The sequence below is a fragment of the Periplaneta americana genome, chromosome 14 (assembly GCF_040183065.1).
Source record: "Periplaneta americana isolate PAMFEO1 chromosome 14, P.americana_PAMFEO1_priV1, whole genome shotgun sequence".
Classification (NCBI taxonomy): Eukaryota; Metazoa; Arthropoda; class Insecta; order Blattodea; family Blattidae; genus Periplaneta; species Periplaneta americana.
In genome coordinates this window covers 112,428,500-112,456,259 of record NC_091130.1, presented here as the reverse complement: position 1 = coordinate 112,456,259, position 27,760 = coordinate 112,428,500, and the positions used below count along the sequence as shown (strand labels likewise).

At 35.3% G+C, this 27,760-nt stretch overlaps 1 protein-coding gene across 1 annotated transcript in view; it reads right to left on the bottom strand.

Moving 5' to 3' along the window:
- Positions 1 to 27,760, bottom strand: part of LOC138713678 (uncharacterized) — a 344,968-nt gene that overhangs the window by 101,393 nt on the left and 215,815 nt on the right. Inside the window, exon 4 of the mRNA XM_069845950.1 lies at positions 13,703 to 13,838. Within this exon, the coding sequence (XP_069702051.1) occupies positions 13,703 to 13,838 (136 nt within the window). The remainder of the gene's footprint in view (positions 1 to 13,702; positions 13,839 to 27,760) is intronic.

The following is a 27,760-nucleotide window of genomic DNA, read 5'->3' as shown; positions in this document are numbered from 1 at the left end:
CTAGGACTCGCGCGGGGTTAAATGTGACTCCATACTAAAAAAAAAAAACTATCACTGTCGACTCATCACAATAGGAATCAGACTGAAACTTGGTATTGTTTACAATATATTGGCAGGAACGAGCGGCTGTCAGTGGAACCAACCTAAAAAGTATGACGAAATATTTCTACTTGGGTTCATGTATACCCCGCGCGAGTTCTCCCAGGTTAAGTATCTTCGCTGTAATTCATATTTCACTTTAAAGTAACTAATCTCGAAAGGAGAAAATTTATTTAAAAGTAGTCTTTATTCCAGAGTAATATGACCGGATGCTTTTTCATTTAATTTACCTATCTTGCCGTTAAAATGTGTATAGCTCTTCCAGATTAACATTTCTTCCTGAATGACTTTCGTTAATCAATATAGTTTCTATGATGTCGTATCTTCGTTTCAATTATGGTTTAAACTGCCATTTTATGTAAAGATGGCATTCATTCATAGTGTTATGTCCAAGGACAAGTTCTTCACTGCAAACCCAACATTCTCTAGTCTTTCCTATGTTTTGCCTTCCTCTTTGTCTCCGCATATGATCCATATACAATGCGTTCGTAGCTCGGCCGGACCGTTCCGCGGCCTTGGACTGGATGAAGATTGGCGCGCCTGCCGCTAGAGTAGCGCTGTAGCTACCGCTGACGCGCCAGTCAGATCCGGCCGAGCTACGAACGTAATGTATCTTAATGTCGTCTATCATCTGATTTCTTCTTCTGCCCGAACTCTTATCCCGTTCACTACACCTTCCAGTGCATCCTTCAGAAGACAGTTCCTTCTCAACCAGTGACTTAGCCAATTCCTTCTGATCAGTTTCAGCATCATTCTTTCGTCACCCACTCTTTCCAACACAGCTTCGTTTCTTACTGTGTCTGTCCATTTCACACGCTCTATCCTTCTCCATATCCACATTTAAAATGATTCTATTCGCTTCTCTTCACTTCGTCGTAATATCCATGTTTCTCCCCCTTACAATTCTACACTCCTCACAAAACACTTCACTACTCTTTTCCTTAGTTCTTTCTCCAGAGGTCTGCAGAAGATGCTCCTTTTTCTATTAAAAGCTTCCTTTGCCATTGCTATCCTCCTTTTAACTTCTTGGCAGCAGCTCATGTTACTGCTTATAGTACATCCCAAGTAAAGTATTTGAAGCTGTCCACTTGCCCTACTGCCTTCTTCAGAATTCGCAAATACACCTTCTTCATTTTTCTTGCGACAACCGTGGTCTTCGTCTTGTTTGCATTTATCTTCATCCCATACTGCTCACAGCTGTCATTTAGCTCCTGTAGCATATAACTTAGTATCGTCTCCTCTTCTGCTAACAACGACATATAATTACCAAATCTTATGCACTTCATTCTTCTTCCTCCTACTATCTTTCCCCCCCCCCCATGTTCTGAAATTAGTTCTTCACTAATCCAAGTAGATGTTGAACAGGGTAAATGATGAAGGGCATCCTTGTCGTACTCCTCTCCCTATTTCACTTCCTTCTGCTAAAGATGGCAATTGTTATATTATTTTCTACTCCATACAAGATGCAATATTCAAATCTAAAATAAGAATGTCATGTTCTTACTCTTGTAGAGTCAGTCTGTTAGGAACAAGTCGTGTGCATACATATTCTGAAATCGTATGTGCTGTTAGAAAAGTCGTAAATTTCTTCGCTCTATGCGAGAAAGTTTCCCAGAAAAGTTTAAAATGGATTCTTATTTCAGAATGATGCATGGCTGTTGCATATCTTATCAGATAAAAGAAGAATAAAATACATGCAAGTATCAGAAAGTGAAGTATTCTCTCCTCTCACAGAAAAGAAGAGACAAACATTCTCAGTTTATTAATGTGATTCAGAGTTCTTGGAATGTCACCGAAAAGCGATCTAAGAAAGACTAAGACATTGTGATTCCAGCTGTTCACTTTACATCGCGTGACTTCAGAAATCATACGAATATTTTTACTGCGATTTGAGGAAACGTTCAATCAATTTGTTATTCACTGTCCTGTACAAATTACATAGCACTCTGTGGCATTACTTTGAATAATGTGAATTGAGTTACTACAATTGATAACGTTCCCATAGTGTGTTCAAAAGCTCAGAAAATATTACCACAGTCAAATATATTTAGTCACGAAGCTCAATATGTAATAAATATGAATCCATAGATAGTTGCTAACCACTAGAATCGCTACTATCGCCTCATTAAAGACAACGCGAAATAGCACCTGCACAGTCTATTGTTCCTAGCAACCTCAACAACTTAAGCTTCGTGACTGTATATACTAGACCAGTGATGTCAAAGTAAGCGCATTTTTCTGACCTTGACGTCGTGCGCGGGCAGCAAGCGCTAAGTATGGTAAGAGGAAGGGTTGTGTATATGAATAAGTAACCTGTTGGATTAAGAAAACAGTGGTGCACAAACTTCAAACGGAACGTGAAATTTTATGTCGTTATTTTTATATGGCTTCTTTCTGTTTAATATTATCTGTATTGTCTGTAAAACAAAAGTACTAACACTGATTTCTTAATATTGCACTTGTGTTTTAAATCTTAATAACATAATAGAGAGTTAAGAAGGAATATTCACTTAAATTCCATAGTAGTGTAATATTATGGTGTATTAAGTGGATGAAACACATCATTCATAAAGAAAGTGATATTCCAAAGAAAGAGATTGAGTATGACATGATAAGTTGGAATTTATATTGGTGGTATTTTTAGCCTTACAAAAGTAATCAATGAAGTAATCAAAACAATATTACAATACAAAGCAAAGTTACCTAGGTACTGTATATGTTTTAAGTGTAACTAATATTACATAACAAAACTCTTATCGCATTATGCTTTTAAGGTGATATTTGTGAGCAACTTCCTATCATCAGAATATTAAATTATTTTCTCGAAATCTGCTGAAGCTATAGAGCTGAAATTTTTACAACACATGGGCACGTATCTTTTGCTTATGATGTAACAGTAGTTGCTTTGTTAATTCATTTCCTTACAAACAATTTCCATGCGAATATTTTCAAAATTTTCAATAGACAATCTTCAGTAATACGTACGAGAGCTATTCATAAAGTAAGTTCCGTTTATTTTTTACAAACTTGTGAATGACGTTACAGAATTGGGTTACAATACGTTTGAAAGTATACACTCTAATTTATTTTTCAACATAGTTTCCATTCACATTAAGGCACTTGTCGTAGCGTTTGACGAACTTTGAAATTCCGCAATCGTAGAATTCAGCCGCCTGCGACTGAAGCCAACCTACGACGCTGGTTTTCAACTCTTCGTCATCGTCAAAGCGCTTCGAGCCAAGCCACGTCTATATGTGCATGAAGAGATGGTCATCGCTAGGCGCAAAATGTGATGCTTTTCTCGATCTGATTGTGACAGGAGATGAGACTTGGGTGCGGTATGTGAATGCAGAAACAAAGCTTCAATCACTGCAGTGGGGCCACACTCACTCGCCGAAAAAAAACCTACAAAGTGTCGCCAAACACTTTCCACGACGAAACTCATGGCAACTGTCTTCTGGGACACAAAAGGAATTTTGCTAGTGGAGTTCTTGGAGAGGAATGCCACAATTAACGCTGAGCGTTACTGTAACACATTAACAAACTTGAAAAGGGCCATTCAAAACAAACGTCGTGGCATGTTGAGCTCTGGGGTGATTTTCCTGCATGACAACGCCCGGCCGCATACAGCGCGTCGTACTGCGACCAAACTGCAAGAGTTCAACTGGAAAGTATTGGATCATCCTCCCTGTAGCCCAGATTTTGCGCCTAGCGATTACCATCTCTTCATGCACATGAAGACGTGGCTTGGCTCGAAGCGCTTTGACGATGACGAAGAGTTGAAAACCAGCGTCGTAAGCTGGCTTCAGTTGCAGGCGGCCGAATTCTACGATTGCGGAATTTCAATGCTCGTCAAAGCTACGAAAAATGTCTCAATGTGACTGGAAACTATGTGGAAAAATAAATTAGAGTGTATACTTTCAAACGTATTGTAACCCAATCCTGTAACATCATTCACAGGTTTTTGAAAAATAAACGGAAGTTACTTTATGAATAGCCCTCGTATATACTGTATATTAGATTTACGGAAACATTCTGTAAGACTACTAAATAAATAGGCCTATACCTGAAATTTCACTTTTCTATACAAGTTGAGAAAATATTTCTTTTGAATAAAAAAATTAAACTTGTGAAAAATGAGCATTAAAATTAAAACTTACATTCTTATAATGCACTTATACTTCTCAGGCAAATCTAAAGATTAACATGGATACAGTTTTAATAAGTTCTCTTCCCTTTATCTATTGAATCAGTGCTGGCCATCCCTGAATACAGCTCGACCAAGCGGCATTTAGCCTATCACTTCTTTCGTCTGTCTCTTTCCTTTCCGCTGTAAAGCGCTCATGCTCTCCTGGGCTCTAAAGCGCGCGCTTGCTCCTGTGGGCATCAATTGACATGCCTGTACTAGACTGTGATATTACTATGAACTGGAGAATGTTTAAGTTTCTGCGTGGTCTAGACTATGAGCTTGTGACATAGGCGGTCCTGATCTGACTTGGCATTTTTCATTAAAAAATCAATAGTAACACTTGTGGCAGACAAGGTCAGAGTTGAAGGTTTTGCTCGTCATTCTCGCATTCCTCCAATATAGCCTAGGCATTATGTTAACATTTATCCATTTCATATCATCAATATTTCTCCGATCATCGGTCGCCAATGTGCGAAGGAGGCATGTGGGTTGCGTGCTTACTCCTTTGACACGCAGCGTGCCTTAACTTGGTGGCAGCTGTGGGAGGGGAAATGTGCCAATCGTTGGGATTAGCGTAATATTACAGAGTAGACAGACACCTACGCAATAACGGTAGCTCGTTCAAATTAAAAAAAAATAACTTACAAGAAAATGTAGACAGGAGGATTAAAACCAGAACACAGATTCTTCAATCTAACGTGTCAATAGGCCCCAATAATCGCTCGTACAAGAAATAAATGTCTCCTCACTAAACCTTCTAATTGTGTTAATATACTAAACTAAGCCAAGCTAACGTAATTTATTACTTGGACTCTCATTTTCAGAGACGAACAGAGGCTAAGGGTGTTTGAGAATAAGGTGCTTAGGGAAATATTTGGGGCTAAGACAGATGAAGTTACAGGAGAATAAAGAAACTTACACAACGCAGAACTGCACGCATTGTATTCTTCACCTCAAATAATTAGGAACATTAAATCCAGATGTTTGAGATGGGTAGGGCATGTAGCACGTATGGGCGAATCCAGAAACGCATATAGAGTGAGGCCGTAGGGAAAAAGACCTTTTGGGAGACCGAGATGTGGATGGAAGTTTAATGTTATAATGGATTTGAGGGAGCTGGGATATGATTGTAGAGACTGGATTAATCTTGCTCAGGATAGAGACCGATGGCGGACTCATGTGAGGACGGCAATGAACCTCCTGGATTCTTGAAAGCCATAAGTAAGTAAGTAAGTTATTACAGTATTTTCGAACAGTCAGGTAGGCGTAGTGATCACACAGGATATAGATAATGCAGGTGTGGGTCATTTCCCTCCCGCAGTCAATTTCCATAGCCCAATTCCCTCCCGGTCGATTAAAGTCCTAAGATAATAACATTTCCATTCCCTCCCGGCAGTTCCCTCCCGGTCGATTAAAGTCTAAGATAATAACATCCCCATTCCCTCCCGGCTAAATTTTATTTATATATACAAACAGCCCTCTTGCCTCGTGATTGCTTAACACGAAGTAATAATATTTTGTGAACGCACTATGATTGTTTTTGTTTCTGCATGCGCTGTTCGCTTATAGCGCAATAGTTCTATGCTTGCTTTGTAGCAGTGTCCACATTTAGTATACAGATGTTAATATGGTTGCATTAGGTTAGTTATAGAGAGTCGTACTGAAAGTCATGAGCAACACATTGCTATAATTTCAATTTCAACGATGTAACAAAAACGATTATATGATCATAATCTACAGACTTTACACCATGTATTGACATATTGTGACGTCATTAACTTCTATCATGTGACCACAGACAATGTTTGCAAAATTGTCGACAACGATGGTTCGTTTCGACAGCGTGCTGTCATTAAATTCATTGTTAAGGAAGAAAAATCTGCTGCTGAAATTCACCTCAGACTTCAGCGTGCATACGGAGATGTGTGCATTTGCGCCAGCAGTGTTAGGAGATGGATGAAACATTTCGAAAATGGGAACACGAGCATCCAAGAAGAGCCTCGTAGCGGTCGCCCTCGAACTGCCTCGACGGAACGCAACAAGGAAAGAGTTGATGAGTTCTGGGATGCATTTTGGTTGAATTTCTTGATCCTGGACAGACTCTAAATGCTGTCCGTTATATTCAGAAAGTTTTGAAGCTCCGTCGTGCATTGCGCGAGAAACGCCCTGGAAAGAATATCATCCTGCAACACGATAACGTGTGGCCTCACACTGATCGTGTCACCGTGGAGAAAATCAGAACATTTGGACGGGAAACTCTTCCGCAATCTCCCTACAGTCCCGACTTGGCACCCTCCGACTACCATCTTTTCGATTCTGTTAAGGAGCAGCTGCGAGGCCAACGTTACGAGACGCTGGAGGACATCCAGAAAGCAGTGCGGCAGTGTCTTCGGGAAGATTAAACGGACTTCTACAGCAAGGGGATTTTCAAACTTACAGAACGATGGGGAAAATGTGTGCAAAGAAATAGAGACTGTGTTGAAAAGTGACAGAAAAGACTATAGATTAAAATGATGTATCTGGTTTGACTAAAAAATAAAAATTAAGATTTATAACAGTGGGTTGCTCATGACTTTCGCGTACTACTATGACTGAGGTAACGAACATTTTAAGTGCGAAGGAAAAGGACTTAATTTTATAAAATGGATTTAAATTCAGTTTTCAGAAAACATTGAAGGACGGTGTACAAAGATGGACATGCATGAAGAAAAACGTGTAAGTGCTTCATTAAAACTGATTCAAATACAGAAATAATGATTGAACGAAATATTGACTATAACCATGAATGTGTTAGGTTGGATATCCTGAACCGAGATATAATTCGGAATTCTGCTAAACGCAAACCCACGGGTGTTAATTTGAACTTATGACAGTCCGCAGTCTGTAAGTGGAACGAGAAGTTGTGTTTCCATTTCAGATGGGAGGGAGGGAATTGACCCATGACCTCCGTGAAGTCGATTTCAGATGAGAGGGAATAGACGTGTATCTTTTTTCGGGAGGGAATGGGCTATGCATTTGGGAGGAAATCGGATAACTTCGGATGATGCATCATACGAGTCGGTTAGAGTCACAATTCACTTCTTCCAAAAATGAAAATTTTCACAAATGAGGGAAAACATATTTATAATACTTGGAGCCCATTTTCTTCACAATAAAGGTTAATAAATGAAAGAGCAATGATTAAAAACTACTATTCAGATTTGTAACCGTATTTATTTATACAGGAGTAAAAGTTATTTAGCTTTAAATTATGGATCATACGAGTTTTGACAATGACCTTTGGATCATGAGTGTTCTGAGAGTGCTTCGTTTGGAACATGTGAGTTTAGAAAGTGACCAGTTGGGTAACAAATTAAAATATTACACAAGAGCATTACCTCAAGCACATTTTTAAATTCAGTGTAAACGAACAGGTGTCCAATTATTAAATTCTTCAGTTGAGTACTTTGTACAAAATAATATAATACAGTATAAATTGAAGGGTCCAGTCAGAGAGAAGGATAAGTCACCAATATTGGAATAGGGAAATTAGGTATTCTCAGAACTGTCTGAGAATTTATGGTAGAAATTCAAATTCCAATGGGCTAGCTATTTTCAGAGTTATTGCAATTATTACACAACATTCAAGAGATGAGAAAAAAACTAAATTTTCCTAGAAAAGCGGGTTCTCTCCTTATTTGAGTCGAACCCTCAATTTACAATCTATAAAAGGAATACTGATTATGAATTTTATCAAAACTCAAATTTTCGTTTCTACGTTCCCTTATATAACAAGATTAAGATCGGGTTTCATCAATTCGGACATATGTTCAGTATTGTCCAGTTGATTATTATTCACGTCACCATCAATGGTATGTAGAACTTGAATATATTGTAATTGTGATAAAACATTCGGCTCTGCTTAATTTAGTAGGAGCCAAGCAGAATCAGAAAAGAATATTAACCTTGCTAATTTGGCCTGGTTTCTTTTCGTTATTTCTGGAACTGCTATACATTTCCGTGGTCGTCCTCTCTCTCCAAAAGGTGATACGTTCTTTTCCATACTATTACGTTTAAAAAATGTTCAATTACAGCCGCTAAATTCACTGATATTTATAAAAATAACAAGCCACATGCAAAATACTAATTCACAACCCTATTCTATACAACAAGAAGTGGAGAAGCGGGAGGGAAATTCTGATCGGTGATTGGTCGTGAAGCGCTGTACAACAGAACTCACAAGATCCAGTGGATCATGAGACTTTTGACAGAAATCGGGAAGTTTGTCGCCTGTTTACTCAAACATCATGTAAGAAATGTGACAAATTAACCTCTGAATCTTTTCTACGCAGATAACAGCATGGGAATATAATGGTATCTCAATTTTTCATTTTTTTGAGCATGGGAGTTGTGACTCTAACCGACTCATACATAGTCTACATCATAAGGATATTGAAAGAAAAATGTAAGTATTAAGTGAGGATTACAGATAAACTTTAACAGAACTGGGTACTTGGCAAAGGATATGGAACAACGTTTAGAACCACCGGAGTGGCTCAGTCGGTTAAGGCGCTTGCCTGCCGGTCTGAAGTTGCGTTCGGGCGCGGATTCGATCCCCGCTTGGGCTGATTACCTGGTTGGGTTTTTTTCCGAGGTTTTCCCCAACCGTAATATGAATGGAAGGTAATCTATAGCGAATCCTCGGCCTCATCTCGCCAAATATTACCTCGCTATCACCAATCTCATCGACGCTAAATAACCTAGTAGTCGACACAGCGTCGTTGAATAACCAACTAAAATAAAAAAATCAACGGTTAATATGTGATAGGTCCATAGATTAAATTTAAAAAAAATTGAATATTTTAAATGTTCAATTGGAAAAAAAATCAACAAGAAATTTTGAAATAAAAAGAAGGGTAATTTGACGGTATGATAAAACTGTATTTTACAGAGTAGGAATATTTTACATTGAACTAAGGTGTTAATATTTCAGGCACTGTTACATATTACTTCGATGTACGAGGTCGAAAATGGACCGTCAACCGACAGCTAGCCGAGAGATTAATGGTGGTATAAATGGACTCCTGTAGGATGTCACAGCGGATATCCAGAAAACATAAAATTGGAAATAATAGATAAAGGAAATTATGCAGGTTGACAGGAACATTTTAGAGGCGATAGAAGAGAAACGTTTGTAACCGTACGGACATTAAAAATGAATGCTAGGGAAGAGAATACAGTCAAATATCGATATAATGAACACCATCATAATGGATTTTGTTGTTAAATGATATAGTAAAGGTAATTGCCTATTAAGTTTCCTTGAATTTCGTTATACTGTATACGGCATTATAATACGAGTATAAGACGTCATTTAAATGCTACCCATGGGAAAAACAAACTTACAGGTACGTAATAAGACATCTTTATATTCGGAATATGTATGATAAGAACTTTATTGTGTTAAATTTTAACGCAGCCTACCTTGTTAACATGTTTCGATCAATTTTGGGCCATCTTCAGAACTGGTCGTTGTTGGTCTTGGCGCCTCTTGTTGCCTGTGAGGGTGCGTTCGTAGTGTAGAGTCAAAGAGTGTATGTGTTTTGAAATTGAGTTGTGTTGAGAATATCGTTGGGGTGTGTTTTCGTATGTCTGTATATTTCATATTGTTCTAGTGTATTGAGTTTCTGGCATTTTGGTTGGATGTGCAGTATTTCCATGTCTGTGTTGATGTCTCTGTAGGTGTGGTTGGCATTTGTGATGTGTTCTGCATATGTGGAGGTGTTTTGTAATTTTGTTATGGCTGTGATGTGTTCTTTGTAACGTGTTTGAAATGAGCTGCCTGTCTGTCTTATGTAGAAGTTGTTGCAAGTGTTACATTTGAGTTTGTATACTCCTGTGTGGTATCATACATATTCCGAAGTGATACAGTATTAAAAGGTGTGTAATCAAGATGTATATATCTTTATATTCTTCATCCTAAACTTTTTCAGTTTCTAGAAATTGAAACTCGCTTCCGAGTGATGTAAAAGGTTGTTGGACAATAACTTCATTAAAGTCAAAATTACATAAATTCTTACGTAACAGATTAATTACTGATTAATATTTCGTCATTGTTCCTGCAATAACTCCTATGTGCAAAATATAAAAGTTTTCAGTAGGAAGAAAAAACACATTTATTCATCCTATGGCAGCCGTACATAGACTGTGAATTCTTACATTTTCGAAACATAGAAATATAATTACATATAGGAGATTTTATTATTTGCTGTATCACTATTTAAGTTATTTAATTGAGCAAAAATCTGAAAATTTATAAATATGTCACATAGGAGTTATTGCAGGAACAACGACAATTTGTTACTTATAATGAAACTAACATATGTCCATTCTTATTATTACCATTAATTTCTCTAAATAGAATACAAAACCTCTAATGGCAAAATTTCATTACATTAATATTCCCATTATATAAATATATTTTAGATTTATATCTTTCTCTCTATAAGATAGTTCTAGTAAACTTATGTTAAATTAATTCTCATCATTTTACTAGCTATCTCAACTTAATTATAATTCTTTACATATTGCATATAGCTCATAAATTATTACTTTATCTTGTAGGTTTATACAAATTTAAATAAACATGTACTAGCCGTTAAAACTTAACTGAAGAATATTGCTGGAGAATTTTTTAAGTGTATTGTAAATATTCGTAATTTAAATATGTATTGTATCGAGTAAAGCTGGTTGAGTGGAAGAGAAGGCCATGCGAAAATAAAACATTCTATTCTATTATATTCTATTCTGTTCCATTCTATTCTATTCTATTCTATTCTAATAATGTAAAATTGTTTCGTTGCTTATTTTATGGAATTTTTTTTATTTTGCAATGTTTAAGTTTGAAGAGTTCGCGAGAAAAACGATGAATGTCACAGTTTTGTTAAGATTGATGTCATTATCTAATTCAATGGATCACTACGAAATTTAATGTTGTTCTTATGAAAAATAGTAAAAAGGAGAATTATCACCACGAGTACAGTAATCCTTTCCTTTATTTTCTATAGAAACAGCATTACATCTTCCAGTTATAGACTCAATTAGATCATTATCTAATCCTTATCAGAAACGTGACATTCATCGTTTTTCCCGCAAACTCTTCATTTGTAAATGACAAAATGGTTGAATAGTTTGTTGCCAACAGTTTCATTAAAACATTAGGGGAAAGTGGTCGAGATTTATATGCTAGTTATTAGCAATAGAAATGTAAGCTAACATGAAAAATGCTACAGTTTTATAATTGCAGTGTCTGTATCGATATATTGTTTGTTTGGAATTGATCATAGAATGGCATATGCAAATAGAAAATATAATTCTGGTTGAATATGGACTGGAGTTACTAAAGGATTTGCTGGGGTAAAATTATCTGGATCTCCTAGAATATATACTGATAAGATTGTTAATAACATAATTAGGATGATAAATCCTACAACGTCTTTAATTGTGAAATATGGGTGGAATGGAATTTATCAATATTTCTATGAACAGTATTTTTTTTAATGAATCAGTATAGCCTAAATCAGCTGCTCGAGGTTAAACGATTGTCGTCTTTTCTCTACGTCTATGTACTAACACAATCCATCCGAATTTGATACTTTAGTGCAAAACAAGAGGTGTTTGCGATCAGTCAATCACTAAATAGATAAATGTTCAATAGTTTGTGTGTGGACTTATCAATCTTATCCTAATTTACGTTCAAAGTAGTGATTATTTTTACAACACGAGATCTGTACTACCCGCCACTGAAGCAAGTTTTTGATTGAGAGCGATGTATGGACGTCAGTCGTGTCTAAAAGTTTTGAGTGAGGTTGACGTCATACTTTCCCATCCAACTGAGTTTGCCTGGCATATGTGTGCACTTCATGATACCGGTTTTATTAATTCTATCAAACACTCCTTCCAGAGTGCTGCATTGGAATTAAATCGCTCGCTTGAACTCGGTCGAGTCGTCGCATCCTCGAGTGAGATACGATCGGTCGTGATACGCTCGTAATAGATAGAAGCACAGTGCAAGGTCATCTCACCGACATGTCTTATCTTGTATGGAAGGCGACAGATAAAATACATATATGTTTTGCTCACACGGTAAAAATAAGGCTTTATTTTCTGCGTTTACGACAAACTTTTAATGGAACAGTCAATGGAACGTACCAAAACAGGAACATGAAGTTATGAATAAAATAGTATGAAAAACTTCGATATACAGTTATTATTGCTACTTAATAATTATTCAATATTTGATTTACCACATATATAATATGATAGGTTCATACATAATGTTCCGCCTATATACTGCGACAATGTAGAAACGTTTTACAAATTATTATTGATATAGGAGTAGATTAATAACAATATTAATACAGAGATAACGTCACAGAAAATATAATAAAACGAATAATCATGCTGCACAACTGTTACTAGAAAACTTGCATTACTGTGATTGTTTTCTCCGTTTATAATAATTACATTTACATCCAATAACATCTATCAGATATGGCAAAAACAAAATCACTCCTGTGTGGGGAAAAAAAAACACACACACACATTTACCTACAACATTTATATTACATTTTAAAGCAAGTTATAGTTGTACTATGGAGAGGTTAGTTAAACACTGCAAAGTTTTGAAATGATAAACATCTATGATGTTACTACACAGTTCATCACTGTAACAAGAACGAATGTCTGACGCTCGGCTTATACCGTTCGAGGATTTATCGCTCGTGACAATTTTACCCATCATGCATGTGCGCTACCTATCGGATTATGCTATTGGCGCTCGAGCGAAAACGTCCTATGCAGACCTCTGACTCCTTCACTGTTCAATAACAATGGTATTAAGACTAATGAAGCATTACGAAATATGAAATCAGATTCACAAGCATAGTTCGTAAATGAGATTTGTAATAGTGTTACATTAACTGTAAAAATGAAATAAATTCTGTGTAATATAGCAGCTTCAGAGATTTGTTGCGCGTAATTATTATAATTAATTACTCAGAACATTGTGTGTTACTTTAATGAGCAGTGAATAAATTATAATCTGTATTTTAAAGAGCACGTTTTTATAATTAACCGTACATAACAAAATAGGACAGCACTAGAGGAGGAAAAGAGCTTCACTTCGCAATTTAACACATATATCGGAGAGGATATGCTGCAGGAAACATCTAATTTTATTACTGTGTAGATAAATTGTGTACAGGAGCCTGCTGAGGGAATAGATCTCAATTCCCCTGGAGCTATCTGTCATTCAATTCAGCATTCTCTTCGAGGTTGTCCCATCATGAATGCAATTGGCGTTTAATTACATCAGTAATTAATACAGGCTAATTAAATAAGCAGTAAATCAGATCTATGACGAAGATGACTTACCCACGACCTCCATCCGACCTTCGCCGTGGACAGACGTGAACGAGGGAGCCTCCGCAGACACTTCGCACCGGTACATGCCGCTGGCTTTGAGGTTCACGTTCTTCAGCAGGACTTGCTGGCTGTCCGAAAGGTGGTGCTGTAACAATGAAAAATAAACGAGTTTCAATTTATTATACTATTCTATAGGAAATTTATTATCTTGGAGCAACAGTAACAAATATAAATGATACTCGGGAGGAAATTAAACACAGAATAAATATGGGAAATGCCTGTTATTATTCAGTTGGCAAGATTTTATCGTCCAGTCTGCTGTAAAAAAATCTGAAAGTTATAATTTATAAAACAGTTATATTACCGGTTGTTCTTTATGGTTGTGAGACTTGGACTCTCACTTTGAGAGAGTAACATAGGTTAAGGGTGTTGAGAATAAGGCGCGTAGGAAAATATTTGGGGGTTAAGAGGGATGAAGTTACAGGAGAATGGAAAAAGTTACACAACACAGAACTCCACGCATTGTATTCTTCACCTGACATAATTAGGATCATTAAATCCAGACGTTTGAGATGGGCAGGGCATGTAGCACGTATGGGCGAATCCAGAAATGCATATAGAGTGTTAGCTGGGAGGCCGGAGGTAAAAAGACCTTTAGGGAGGCCGAGACGTAGATGGGAAGATAATATTAAAATGGATTTGAGGGAGGTGGGATATGATGATAGAGAATGGATTAATCTTGCTCAGGATAGGGACCAATGGCGGGCTTATGTGAGGGCGGCAATGAACCTACGGGTTCCTTAAAAGCCAGTAAGTAAGTAAGTAAGGAAATTTATTTCATCAGAAAGGTTTGTTTAAATCCTGAAATACTTTTGGCACGGATTCCATTCCTTTTTTTTTTTGGTTTTATATTATAATGTCTTGTTTATGACAGTTAAAAATTCTTCTCAAAAGTTACTGCACCTACGTGATTGCCGTTACCGACCTTCTAATTCAAATTGGAAATAGACTGCAAAGAACACAATACAAATTAATGAATAAGTTAAACACGTTTGTAGTCTTTATCCAGTTTCGTTTATTTTAAATACAGACTGATTCACGAGGATTTAGCTTATTTCTCAAGACATTCTGAGCAAAAAATGTCATATAAACATAGTTCCTATTCTCAATATTTACAGAGTTACACTAATTTGAAGTTGTTTGTATAATACTTTTTCTTTAGTTTGAAGGTGAAAGAATAATACAATAATAGAAAATGAAGCATTCACAAGTTTCTCCAGTTTCTTTTATTTTAAATACAGGGTGATTCACGAGAATTTATCGTCCTTTACGGAGCTTATTTCTGAAGACAGTTTGAGCAAAAAGTGTCATATAAACATAGTTCCTATTCTCAATATTTTCAGAGTTACACTAATTTAAATTTGTTTGTATAATACGTTTTTTCTTTAGTTTGAAGGTAAAAGAATAATATATTAATAGAGAATGAGGCATTCAGAAGTTTTTCCAGTTTCTTTTAGTTTAAATACAGGGTGATTCACGAGGATTTACCGTCCTTTAAGGATCCTATTTCTGCAGACATTTTGAGCAAAAAATGTAATGTAAACATAGTTCCTATTCTCAATACTTTCAGAGTTACACTAATTTAAAGTTTTTTGTCAAATACGTTTTTTCTTTAGTTTGAAGATAAAAGAATAATACAATAATAAAGAATGAAGCATTCAGAAGTTTTTCCAGTTTCTTTTATTTTAAGTACAGAGTGATTCACGAGAATTTACCGTCCTTTACGGACCTTATTTCTGAAGACATTTTGAGCAAACAATGTCATGTAATCATAGTTCCTATTCTCAATATTTTCAGAGTTACACTAATTTAAAGGTGTATGTCAAATACGTTTTTTCTTTAGTTTGAAAGTAAAAGAGTAATACAAATAGAGAATGAACCATTCAGAAGTATCATTTCTTTAATTGACAAGTATTGTGAAGCTAAAAGTGTGCTGTGAACTCCTTAATTGCTTCATACGGACATATTTTTCTATTTTTAACTAGAAAATTACATTATTCTTACGCACTTGTCACAACAATTATTACAAATCACACCACTTCCACCGACTTAATTATTTGCAGTTCAATTTTGCATCCTAATTTACAGTCTTGGACAGTTTACAACACATTTTAAAAAATGTCCCCGTCCGCTTGAGTACACTTGGCCGCACGCTTGTGAACGGCACTCGTCGCTCTACGTAACTGTATACGGCTATCTTTGATTGCCGTAGCGCTCGCGCTGGCTGCTGACTGCACGCTGACCAAGATCATGCGTTCACAGCAATGCGTTGCAATAACGAAACGTAATTCTGGTAATATTGAGAATAGGACCCATGTGTATGTGACTTTTTTTTTTTGCTCAGAATGTCTTCGGAAATCATCTCAGTAAAGGACGGTAAATCCTTGTGAATCACCCTGTATAAATCACTCGGAAATAATAATGAAATAAAAATCTTTTTTTACAATGACGTGCATGTACTTGAACCTATCCTATGCGTATACAAAGGGAAAAAGAAAAGATTTCTTGTAATTCAGAATTACTTAGAAATCAGATTTAGATATTTTTACTGAAAAAAAAATACAATGCGCCTACATGTGTAAATTTTACAAAAGACAAAGATACTGTATTGAAAGAGAAAATAATGTACAGTATTAATATAGGTAATAGGTAATAAACCAATTTCATCTATACTACAAATTAAAATGCATAATTCTGATTGTTCCGATATGAATTGCAATTGTTCAGTTATTAATGAAGCTAATAAGGTTAAATACTTAGGTATAATTATTGATAATCATTTAAAATGGAATAATCATATTCATTATATTTGTAATAAATTACGCAAACCATTATGTTACTTTGTTATTCTAAGAAATATTTTGTCAACCCGTCTTAGCCCAAACTCATTACAGATGTGCAAATTGTTTATAAATGACTAAATAATGTTAATTATAACTTATAGAAGTCTTATTTATTGAGAATTCATGGAAAATCATATTTACAAACGGACTGTAGGGGCGTCACCTGCAGGTGACATTGGGCAATAAATCTTATTGTCACATTTGATGACTGCAATATCATATTTTATTCAGTCGAGAATATTTAAAATAGCATATATGTGATAATACTACTGGGTGAGACTGAATCGCTGGCAGGATGTCTGTATGGATCTTTCCCATAGATACCACAACATACTTGCACGATATTTCGCCGGAATTCACAATATGTCAAATCTTTTTGTATTGCATCTCTTCTTGATACTAACCACGCATTATGACAGGCTGCATCGAGATCAACTGCAAAATTGGGTACCACCATTTCGTTCCATGAAAGCTCACTTTCAAAGAATTAACATTTTCGTCAAATCTATCTATTCCTCCCATGTATTTGATGTACTATTCAATAACCGAAGGGCAATCCACTTGAATTTTGCTTCGTTTCCCTGCAATAACATGACTTATATCTGCTTTAAAAATTGGAGTTACATTGTGTCAGTTTGAAGTAAGAGTGACAATATTATTATCATGCCATCGAACAACAGCATCATCCTGTGTCACAGCGAAAGATATTGCACCACGATTGCGCTTTTTCTTGTGCTTAGCATCATTTTTCAACCACACAATTCCCCATGGGTTTTCTCTAATGATTCCTGTTCCTCCATTTGTGTTCAGTAAGAACTGACTTGTGAAGAAACTGTCAAAGTAAAAACTAAGGTGAAAAAGCTGCCGATAATCTGCTTTCAAGTTCCAACATAACAGCAGCTACTAACCCATATTGTGTTTGGCCTGTTTAGCTCCTTAGTACGGTTCAAACGCAGCGAGATAGCCAAGACGTGTAGCTGCTGACCATAGTTATATCCAAAACGCAATGGCTTTCCATGAATATGCTGATTGGCACTATGTCTCCCATAATAGGGAACCATTGTTCCATGAATAGATTTGTGACTCGACCATACCTTTTCAAACTGTTGGCCAAAATTATCTTTTAGAATCTCGAAGTATCTTCGACTTTACCAAATTCATCATCATGAGGAAGATTGAAATTGTCCGAAAGATGTAAATATTTATGGATTTCTGTAAACCTACTTCTCCTCATGGTATTGGATAAAAGTTCATTGTGTACATCTGATTTTGTTTCGCAAAACATTGTTACGCTTAGGGGAGACATTTATTTTATTTATTTATTTATTTATTTAATAATGACATATACATAAAAACCTTACATTAAAATACCCCTAAAGAGCAAAGCTCGTGTTCGGGGACAGTTCCGTTACATAGATACACATACTTTGTAGACAAAATACTTAAGAAAAAACTCACATAAAGATTGTAATAAAATTAGTAAATAATAATACTAGTAATAACTGAGTGAAAAAAGAGACGATGTTTAGATTGATGGATTGATATTAAATTATTATTAGTAGTATAATTAGTGCAGATCATGTTGATATAGTAACCAAGATAAAATAGAAAAAAACACTTAGGATAGAAATAAACTTGTTTTACAATACATCGTACATAATATATATACAGGGAGCGACGCTGAATAACCTCTGCAGTTGCGAGCGTCGTTAAATAAACCATAACTTTATATACAGGGAAGTCTGTCATATAAATTTTTTAATTCTGGATCTGAAAATTTCATTGCTTAAAGTAGTCAATTCTGGATGAAATTTTATTATCGAATTATATAGCCGTGGACCATAATTTGTACTGTGTAGTAAAGCAGCAGATGTGAAATATTTAGGTTCAACTAATTTAAGAATTTCATTTCGTCTTGTATTATAGCATGTGGCTGAGCTACAAATTTCATTTTATTTTTATGATAGAATTTCATTAAAGAGTATTTATAAATTTGGTCAATTCTAAAAACATTCAATTCAGAATGGATCAAATTTGTTGGATAATCCAGTCGCCTTTTCAAACAAATTTTGATTATAAGTTTTTGCAACATAATTAGAGGAAAAAGAGCAGTATTTGTAATGCCTCCCCATCCAATTATACCATATTGGATAGCAGATTCAACTATAGCCAAATAAACCAAACGTAATACATGAGTAGGCAAGTAATGGCGAAGGTTTACAAATTTGTAAATTGTTTTACGGATCCTGTTACATAAAAAGGTGATTTGTCTATCCCATTTCAAGTGTTGATCAACAATAATTCCCAAGTATTTCACATCTATATAGATTCTTTCAGGCAAGGGCATTTACAGGTTGTAGAGAGTTTACAAAATGAGTTGTGGATTATTAATTTTAAATGAGAAAGTGATTTCAATTTGTTCAATCCAGAGACTGTTAAAGAAAAAGGCACCAAAGTAGTTTTAGTTATATTTAGAGATAGCAAATTTGCATCAAGCCAGTTTTTTATCAAATTTATACCTACATTGGCATGTTTATAAGTGTCCTCCCAAGTTAAACCACTGAAAATCACCACCGTATCATCAGCGTAAGAATAACAGTAGCCAGTATGTACTTTCAAATCTATGTTTAATAAATCATTAATATATATTAAAAATAGAATAGGACCTAAAATTGTTCCCTGAGGGACACCTATATCAATATTTACATTTTCACTGATATTATCGTCAATTTTGGTTACCTGAGTTCTTTTGTTTAAGTATGATTGAAATAACTTATGCGCAATACCCCTGACTCCTATATCAAATAATTTGTCCAGAAGTAAACGATGGTTAACCGTGTCAATAGCTTTCCTTAAATCTAAGAAAATCCCTAAACATTTAGAACCGTTATCCAACTCCTGTATAATTTTACCAGTGACTTCAATAATTGCGTCATCCGTAGATAATTTATTTCTGAAGCCATACTGATGTTTGGAGAGAATTTAATTTTTCTCTAAGTAATTTACTAATCTGTTTTTTAAACATTTTTCTAATATCTTTGAGAAGCTAGAGAGCAAGTATATAGGTCTATAGTTATTCAGACTTTTTCTTTCCCCTGACTTATGGACTGGTACAACTACAGCATTTTTCAGAGATTCTGGGAAAACTCCTTGGGTGAGACATAGATTGAATACATAAACAAGCGGTTTTAATATATGTTTAATGATAATCTTTAATGTGTTATTTGTAATTTTGTCGATTCCCGGTGAGACATTATTTTTTAAGGATTTAACAATAATATAAATTTCTTCTTCGGTTACTGGTGATAAAAACATGGAGGAAGATGCGTGCTTATTATGGCCACTGCAATCATTTTCCGTGTTAAATGCCGATTTGTTGATGTTCGATGCAATGCTATGTCCTACTTTTGAGAAATATTTATTAAATTCATTAGCTATGTCTTTTTTGTTTTTAAATATTTCTCCCTCTTCATTTAAAATTTCTGATATGATACTATTTTGGTTCACATTTACGTCTGTGGCTTCATTAATAGTTTGCCAAAATTTCCTAGGATTATTTCGATACTTCTGAAATTGAGATTGATAATAATGAGTTTTCATGTTTCTTATAATAAGAGTTAAGGTATTTCTGTATTTTTTGTAATAATTTATTACATTTATATTATCAGGTTCTTTTCTAATATTCCTGGCTAATTTGTCTCTTATACGGATTGACTTAATGATACCTGTGGTGATCCAGGGTTTTATTTTTCTTAATTTACAAGATACTTTAAGGTAAGATACATCTGTGCTTATGTCTATACAATTTGATATTAAATTTTGGAATACTTGAAAGCATAATTCAGCATTTTCACAGTTAAGCACGGAATCCCAATTTTCTTTTTCTATAAGCGAAATTAGCTTATTGTAATTTATGTTTCTTTTTATATGGATAGGATACTGAGATGTATTAGAGTTTTTAATTCCAATTTCAAATAATGCAATAACTGCATAGTGGTCGGTAATAGCACTACACAAAACAGCAGGTACAAATTTCCAGTTATTCTTTGTTTTAAAAAATATGTGATCAAGGCAAGACTTAGAATCAGGCCGAGTAATAGAGTGTAAAAATTTGACAAATCCATATTCGTGTAAGATATTCATGTACCTATTGCCAGTACTGTCTAATTTGTCTTCTAGAATTTGTATGTTAATGTCTCCAACAATGATTTGATTGCTTGTGTCTTTAGAATTAAACAAAAATAGTTCAAAATTGTCTAAAAATTCATTTATACAATTGTTTGGGGATCTATATATGGAGTATTATTACATATAAAATTAAGATGAATAGAATTACATTGTGGGATATCTACATGTACTATTGTGACATCAATATTATTTTTGCAGTAGACAACTAAACTATCGCATTTAGTATATTTATTCGTTTTGACAAACTTTTTATAACCTGGTAAATCATAGCCAGAGTCATGATTTAACCAAGCCTCCGTCAATATAATGAAGTCGAAAGGATTATTAAAATTTTGCATAGTGGCACAGAATTCCAGGAAATGTTTATTTAAGCTGCGTATATTTAAGTGAAATAATTTAAAATCGTGTAAATTGTTACCAATGTAACTGTTGCAAGAGTGTAAATTGTTACCAATGTAACTGTTGCAAGAGTTAAAGTCTTCCAAAACTGCTGTGCGAGTGTTATTGTTAGCGGAATAATAATTTAGCTCATTTATTAGACAATCCATTGTTTAGAAATATTAACATTAAAAAGGATAACAAAAATCAGACAGTAAGACAATTACAATGTAATTAAGTCTTGGAAAGAATTTATCTTATAAGCAGGGCTCGTTTCATCCTTACGAATAAATACCTTGCAATCTCTCGTCCATACAAAACGGTACCCTTTCTGATTAGCTGCCTCTCTTCTTTTGTTTAGTAGGTCACGGGTAGCAATTGTCAAATGTTCACCAGCAGTCAGCCTCCCATCAGGTAGCAAAGGGTTGATCCTTTGTAGTGGAATTCCTGGGCCTTCTGGGTGTTTCCTCGCTTCTAACTTGAATTTCTGGAGCCATGTGTCTCGACTAATTCTTTTGTTAAACCTGACGACAATAGGCTTCGTCTTGCCGGGTTTTGCAGGTAGCCTATGTACAACGCTTAAGTCAGCGACAAGCTCCGGTCCTCCTATGACTTCCGAAATATTTTCAGTAAGAGAATGGCAATGTAAACTTTTTATATAATTTTTGTCCAATTCAATAGAATGATTCCTTTGGAGGGCATATAATTTTGACATTTTACACATCGACAGCGAGCATTTCTTCACTGAACAGGGATTCGAAACATTAGACAAGAGTAAGTTTTGATTCATTATAATCTGTAAATTTTAATCTACGTCGCCTCTTCCAGGTTTGCAAGTAAAGATTTCATCTATGTCAGACCTCTCTTTGTTATGAAAAGAAATATTAGAAGTAGATTATTTTGTTTTTTTTTTCTCTCTCTGCTGAAGTCTGACTAATATTAGAAATAGATTCTCTTTCATCGCGAGAAATATTAGAATAACACTGTGTTCTTTCGTAGACCATAATTATTTCTTCCATGTATATTCATATCTGAATTCGGTAGTTTGTTTCTGTCTGTTGAAACTTCAGTGTTTATTTCCTCAATATAAGAATTGGACATTGTTGATGGTCTCGGGTTATTTCCTTCATCATTATCCATTAGTATGTCATTGGTAGAAAAACGCTGACTTCAAATGTAGATCTAAGTATTCTTCCTGGAAGATGGTTGATATCGCTGGTTGTTTCGTCACCATTTGCCTCATCAATAACTGGTCCATCAGCCGGTAGAAATATGGTAATATCACTTACAGACGATGCTCCAACTGTATCTTCGTCGATCATCCCCAGTATTTCATACACAGTCAGACTATAGAAGAAAAATAAGTAACATAACTATGCTAATATAATGAGATCGGTCGTCTAATGTATCTGACCAATGTCACCTGGGGGTGACATGCCACTTTGTAGTCCCTATATACACTATATGCAAATTTTTTACTTGTTTATGAAAATTGCATATAAAATATCAATAGTTTAGTAATGTATATATGGAAACAAAAATAAAACGACTTAACTCTTAGTTCTATTTTCACAAGCCATTATGTGAAGTGCGCACAAAGTTGAGATTCTTCTGCATCCACGCCGATGTTTTTTTTCTCTAATGCTGCAGATTTACGAGCTAGTCTCCAAAAATGGTTGAAATTCAGTTACCAGATATCTATTAAGGAATTGTCGACTGCGACTTATGTTTAAATATATTTATTGGTAATTTTGGACAGCTTGTTAGGGAGCTTCACCTGTAGGTGACATTGAGACATCAAGAGTTAACTGTTTACGTGTAATTAATTTAGCATTATTTCAGTCTATATTTATGTATGGTATTATAGCTTGGGGTGGAACTTATAAATCCAACCTTTATCCGTAAATTTTACTGCAGAAAAAGTATTAAAAATTTGTTTAAAAAAGCAGAAAGATTATCCAACTGAATTGTTGTTTAAACATTTCAGTGTTTTCAACATTAAAGAAATGTATTATTTTATGTTATTAAAATATTTTGATAGAAATTTTAATAACCTTGAAAGGTACTATATAAATACATATAGAACTAAAAATATGAATTCTCTGCGTTTGTCTGAACCAAAATGTAAAACCAATGACGGTCAGCGCGTCTGGCCGCGAAACCAGGTGGCCTGGGTCCGAATCCCGGTCGGGGCAAGTTACCTGGTTGAGGTTTTTTCCGGGGTTTTCCCTCAACCCAATACGAGCAAATGCTGGGTAACTTTCGGTGCTGGACACCGGACTCATTTCACCGGCATTATCACCTTCATTTCATTCAGACGCTAAATAACCTAGATGTTGAAACAGCGTCGTAAAATAACCCAATAAAATAAAAATAAAATAAAAAACCAATGAATTTTTTTATCATAGCATGAGTCAAGATCGCAAATTATTAAACAAATTTTATTCCAATAATATTTCTCCAAATTAATAAAAAAAATAAAAAAATTTCTATTGGGTTATCAGTTTGGATTTAAACATATTAAACACTATTTAATCTGTATTCACTCTCAATTTTAATTTTAATTTTGTCTGTATTGTAATCCCCTCCTGAGCACGAGTCTTGCTCATTCAGGAGTGGGCTAGTTTTTCTTTTATTGTATTTATTAACTTGTATTCATTTCAAACTTACTATCAATTAAAAAAATGAAATAAATATTTCGAACTTGATCCTGCTTCAAATAAGTTAGATAATTTGGCTTGTTTCACTTTTCTTGCATTAAGTGTATACACATCATTTTGAAAACGTATTAATGAATTCAGAGCTTCTTCACTACAGCTTTTCACACTGATATAACGCCTTCACACATCGATTGGCAGCTCAAAATTTATAAGAAAATAATAGGCAGAATAAGTGGCTGGAAAGATAGAAAGGTCCCCCACAAAACTCAAAGATCGTTCTTCATAATCTGAACAAGGGAGACATATGTTGCCGACAAATTCACTAGGGTGATCTCATTTCCTCCTAAAATGTTAAAGTCGCGATATTTATTTAGGGTGCAGCTGGAGATAGCTCTCACAAGCCTTGATAAATAAGCACTACCGAATGCGACCGTACACGAAATTAAACAGTTCGCTCAGTGAATTGGGTAAATACAGCGCTCAGAGACTGGGCACACACGGAATATGTGAGGGATTCCTGTGGCAACTAACATCCTAATACCGAGCCCACACGTAAGCCTAACTAATTCACCCTTGACATTTTAAGATTGTGGAAACATTGATACGTCTGCCTCGCTGTCTACTCCCTCATAACGACTACACTGTTATTAGGACTACGAAGGAACGGATTTATATATACAGGGTGATTCACGAGATTTACAACCACTTACGGAGCTTATTTCCGAAGACATTCTGAGTAAAATATGTCATATAAACATGAGTCCCAATCTCAATATTTTCAGAGTTACACTAATTTGAAGTTGTGTGTAAAATACAATTATTCTTGAGTTTTAAGGGTAAAAGAATATTACAGATAAAGATTGAACTATTGTGGACTACCATTTCTTTAATCAGCTAATATTCTGAATATAATACGAAATATTTATTTTCAGTCAATGACTTTACTTTCTATGTATGTGAGGTGCAAGTTCTTATATTACATAATTTTAATAATGTATGAACGTTTTCGTCGGTTTCATATCAACATCATCAGTTACAACATTTTATACAGCGATATCATCTCTAATAAGTACATATGTCTCTACAACCAAAATACAATATATGTTAATGAGCATACAACATGATAAAAACAACATAATTTAAGACATCAATATATCTCTTTTCTTGTGTGACTACACCCTACTGTCAATTGGTTAAAAACACACGTGTGATTACAATACATGTACATACTACTGGGTTCAAAAAGTTCCCGGAATTTTACTACCATTTTTCGTATTAATATATGTATAACAAGGGATACTATACATTTGTTTTGTTGGTAACAATCATGATGTCATTTCCTTAAAGTTTGTTGATAATGGCGATTGTTGGTTTTGAGTTGTATGCAATTGTTTATCATAGTGTTTTGTTTGTTCGTCGCATTTTGTAATTATGTCCAGAGAGCAACGTACAAACATCAAGTTCTGTGTTTTGTTACACAAAACTCCTGCAGAGACATTAAGGTTGTTGGAAGAAGCATATGGCGAAGCAGCAATGAAAAAAACTCAAGTGTATGCCTGGCATAAACGCTTTTCTGGTGGCCGCGATAGCATTAAAGATGACTGCAACAAATGAAGCAATCGCTCAGCGTGTGCGTAATGTTGTGAGGGACGACCGACGTAAAACCATAAAAGAGATAGCAGCAGAGGTCGGAATATCAGTCGGAAGTGTACACAATGTTCTTCACAAGCATCTCAACATGCATTACGTGTCTCAGAAGTTAGTTCCGAAAAAGTTGTCGGCAGAACAAAAAGAAACAAGAATGACTCTTGCTGGGGACATGATCAGTATGGGTGATGAAGATGGTGATTTCTTAAACAAAATTATTGCTGGTGATGAAACTTGGTGCTACTTGTACAACCCAGTCCCTAAACGACAGTCATCTGAGTGGAAATCGAAAACATCTCCTCGGAAGCAAAAATTTTCTAGGGACACTTCCAAAGGCAAAGTTATGTTGGAAGTTTTCTTCGACTCTCAGGGTCTCATCCACCATGAGTTCATTCCAGAAGGTCGTATTGTAACGAAAGAATTGTACGTAGAAATCCTCCGTCGCCTCCGGGACGCAGTGAGAAGGAAACGTCCAGAAAAGTGGGTAGAAAACAACTGGTTCCTTATGCATGACAATGCACCTGCTCATCGCGCAATTATTGTAAAGAATTTTCTTGCCGGGCACAACATAACTGCTTTGGATCACCCACCATACTCCCCTGATCTCTCACCACCTGATTACTTTCTGTTTCCCCGTCTGAAAAGTCATCTGAAAGGACGGAGATTCAATGCTGAAGAGGTTATCACAAACGCGACGAGAGCACTAAGACGGGTTTCACAAAATGGCTTCCAGGCCTGCTTCCAGGAACTCTACACGCGTTGGCAAAAGTGTGTTGTTGCGGAAGGCAACTATTTTGAAGGGAATGCTGTAGAATAGTGTTTAAGGTACGTTGTTTCTATGATACTAGCAAATTCCGGGAACTTTTTGAACCTAGTATGTATATAAAATTGCAGGTCTTCACTGATAAAATAATAAAAAATAAAATCTATATACTATATTATGTGAAGAGATGCATTACAATCTTTTAGCTGATTTGTTTGTGCCCATGTTCTTGTTTTCTCATTACTACACGCCTTTTCACCGATCAAAGATGTATATATGTCATAATGTATAAATTGAGGTTATGCCTTGAGACCTAATTATTCATGCCCACGTGCATCAACGTCGGTTAGTGTAACCACCAGTTAAAATTGTCATCTAACCTCTGGTTAACCATTTTTACAGTGGATCGACCTCGGTTACGACTTAAATAGGAGGTTAACCACAGTAATCTATAACCTGCCATTTTCGAGCGGTTAAAGGAGATAACCAGTGATTAGTAGAGCAAGTAAAGCAAAATGGCGGCCAGAGCCACAGATGTTTACTTCGAAGACGATTATTATTGTACAGTACTTGAATTACTTGGATAGAGCGTGGGCGTGAAGTTTCTTTAGTGGAAAGAGAGAATCTTTACGAGGAATTAGGTGACAGAAAATTTCAGGAGGAATTTTGTGTATCAAAATCTACAAATGGCTCACTTCTAATAACTCAAAAACAGTTATATTTCTTCTGTTGACCAGCTCCTTATGTTAAGATTCTATGTAACTGTTATTTTATATATTTTAAGAGGGAATACTTGAATATCTCTTTCTCTGTCACTGGCTGAATAAAGAGAGGTTATGGATGGATCTTAGGATAATGAACAGTAACCTGGTGTAAATGGGATCTTGGGTCGTACACACATTTCTACTAATCTTCTGCATCCTTTTCCTTTATGGATATTCCTTCTTTATTATATAATATATTTAAATCTATTAAGTAAGTCTATCGATACTTAACCTCACATTGGGATATAATCATTTTTGCATTCAATTTTCTATTTTGTACAATTTTAACCTAACAGCAATGAAAAACAATGAAATGCAACTCGCAAATATAACAGCGCCCAAAGGCAAACAAATGCAACGCGAAAATGTAGGACATGTTCACTTCGATGTAGAACGGAGTGAGCGCAGTCGTTTTTAGATGTTGACTATTATCTTTGCTGTGGTATGAATGCTTTCCTTTAGTCATTTTGTAGAAACAGTGTACCATCATAGACTTTGCTCTGGTTAAATGAAGTGTCAGCTAACTATGTTTAAGTAATCGGTGATTATGAATGGTGCACAGAAATTACATTTTAACCACGGTTACTGTTTAACCGTCGTTTCGTAATCTATGATTACTGCGTTTTTAACCGATGTTGATGCACTTCGCCATCAAAGTTGTTGTGGATGTCATTTGTAACAGATGATATGTTTCAATATTAGGTTGTCATTAGATGTTGATTGGCGGCATATACTTGAACGTGCATTATGACCGGTGATACTCT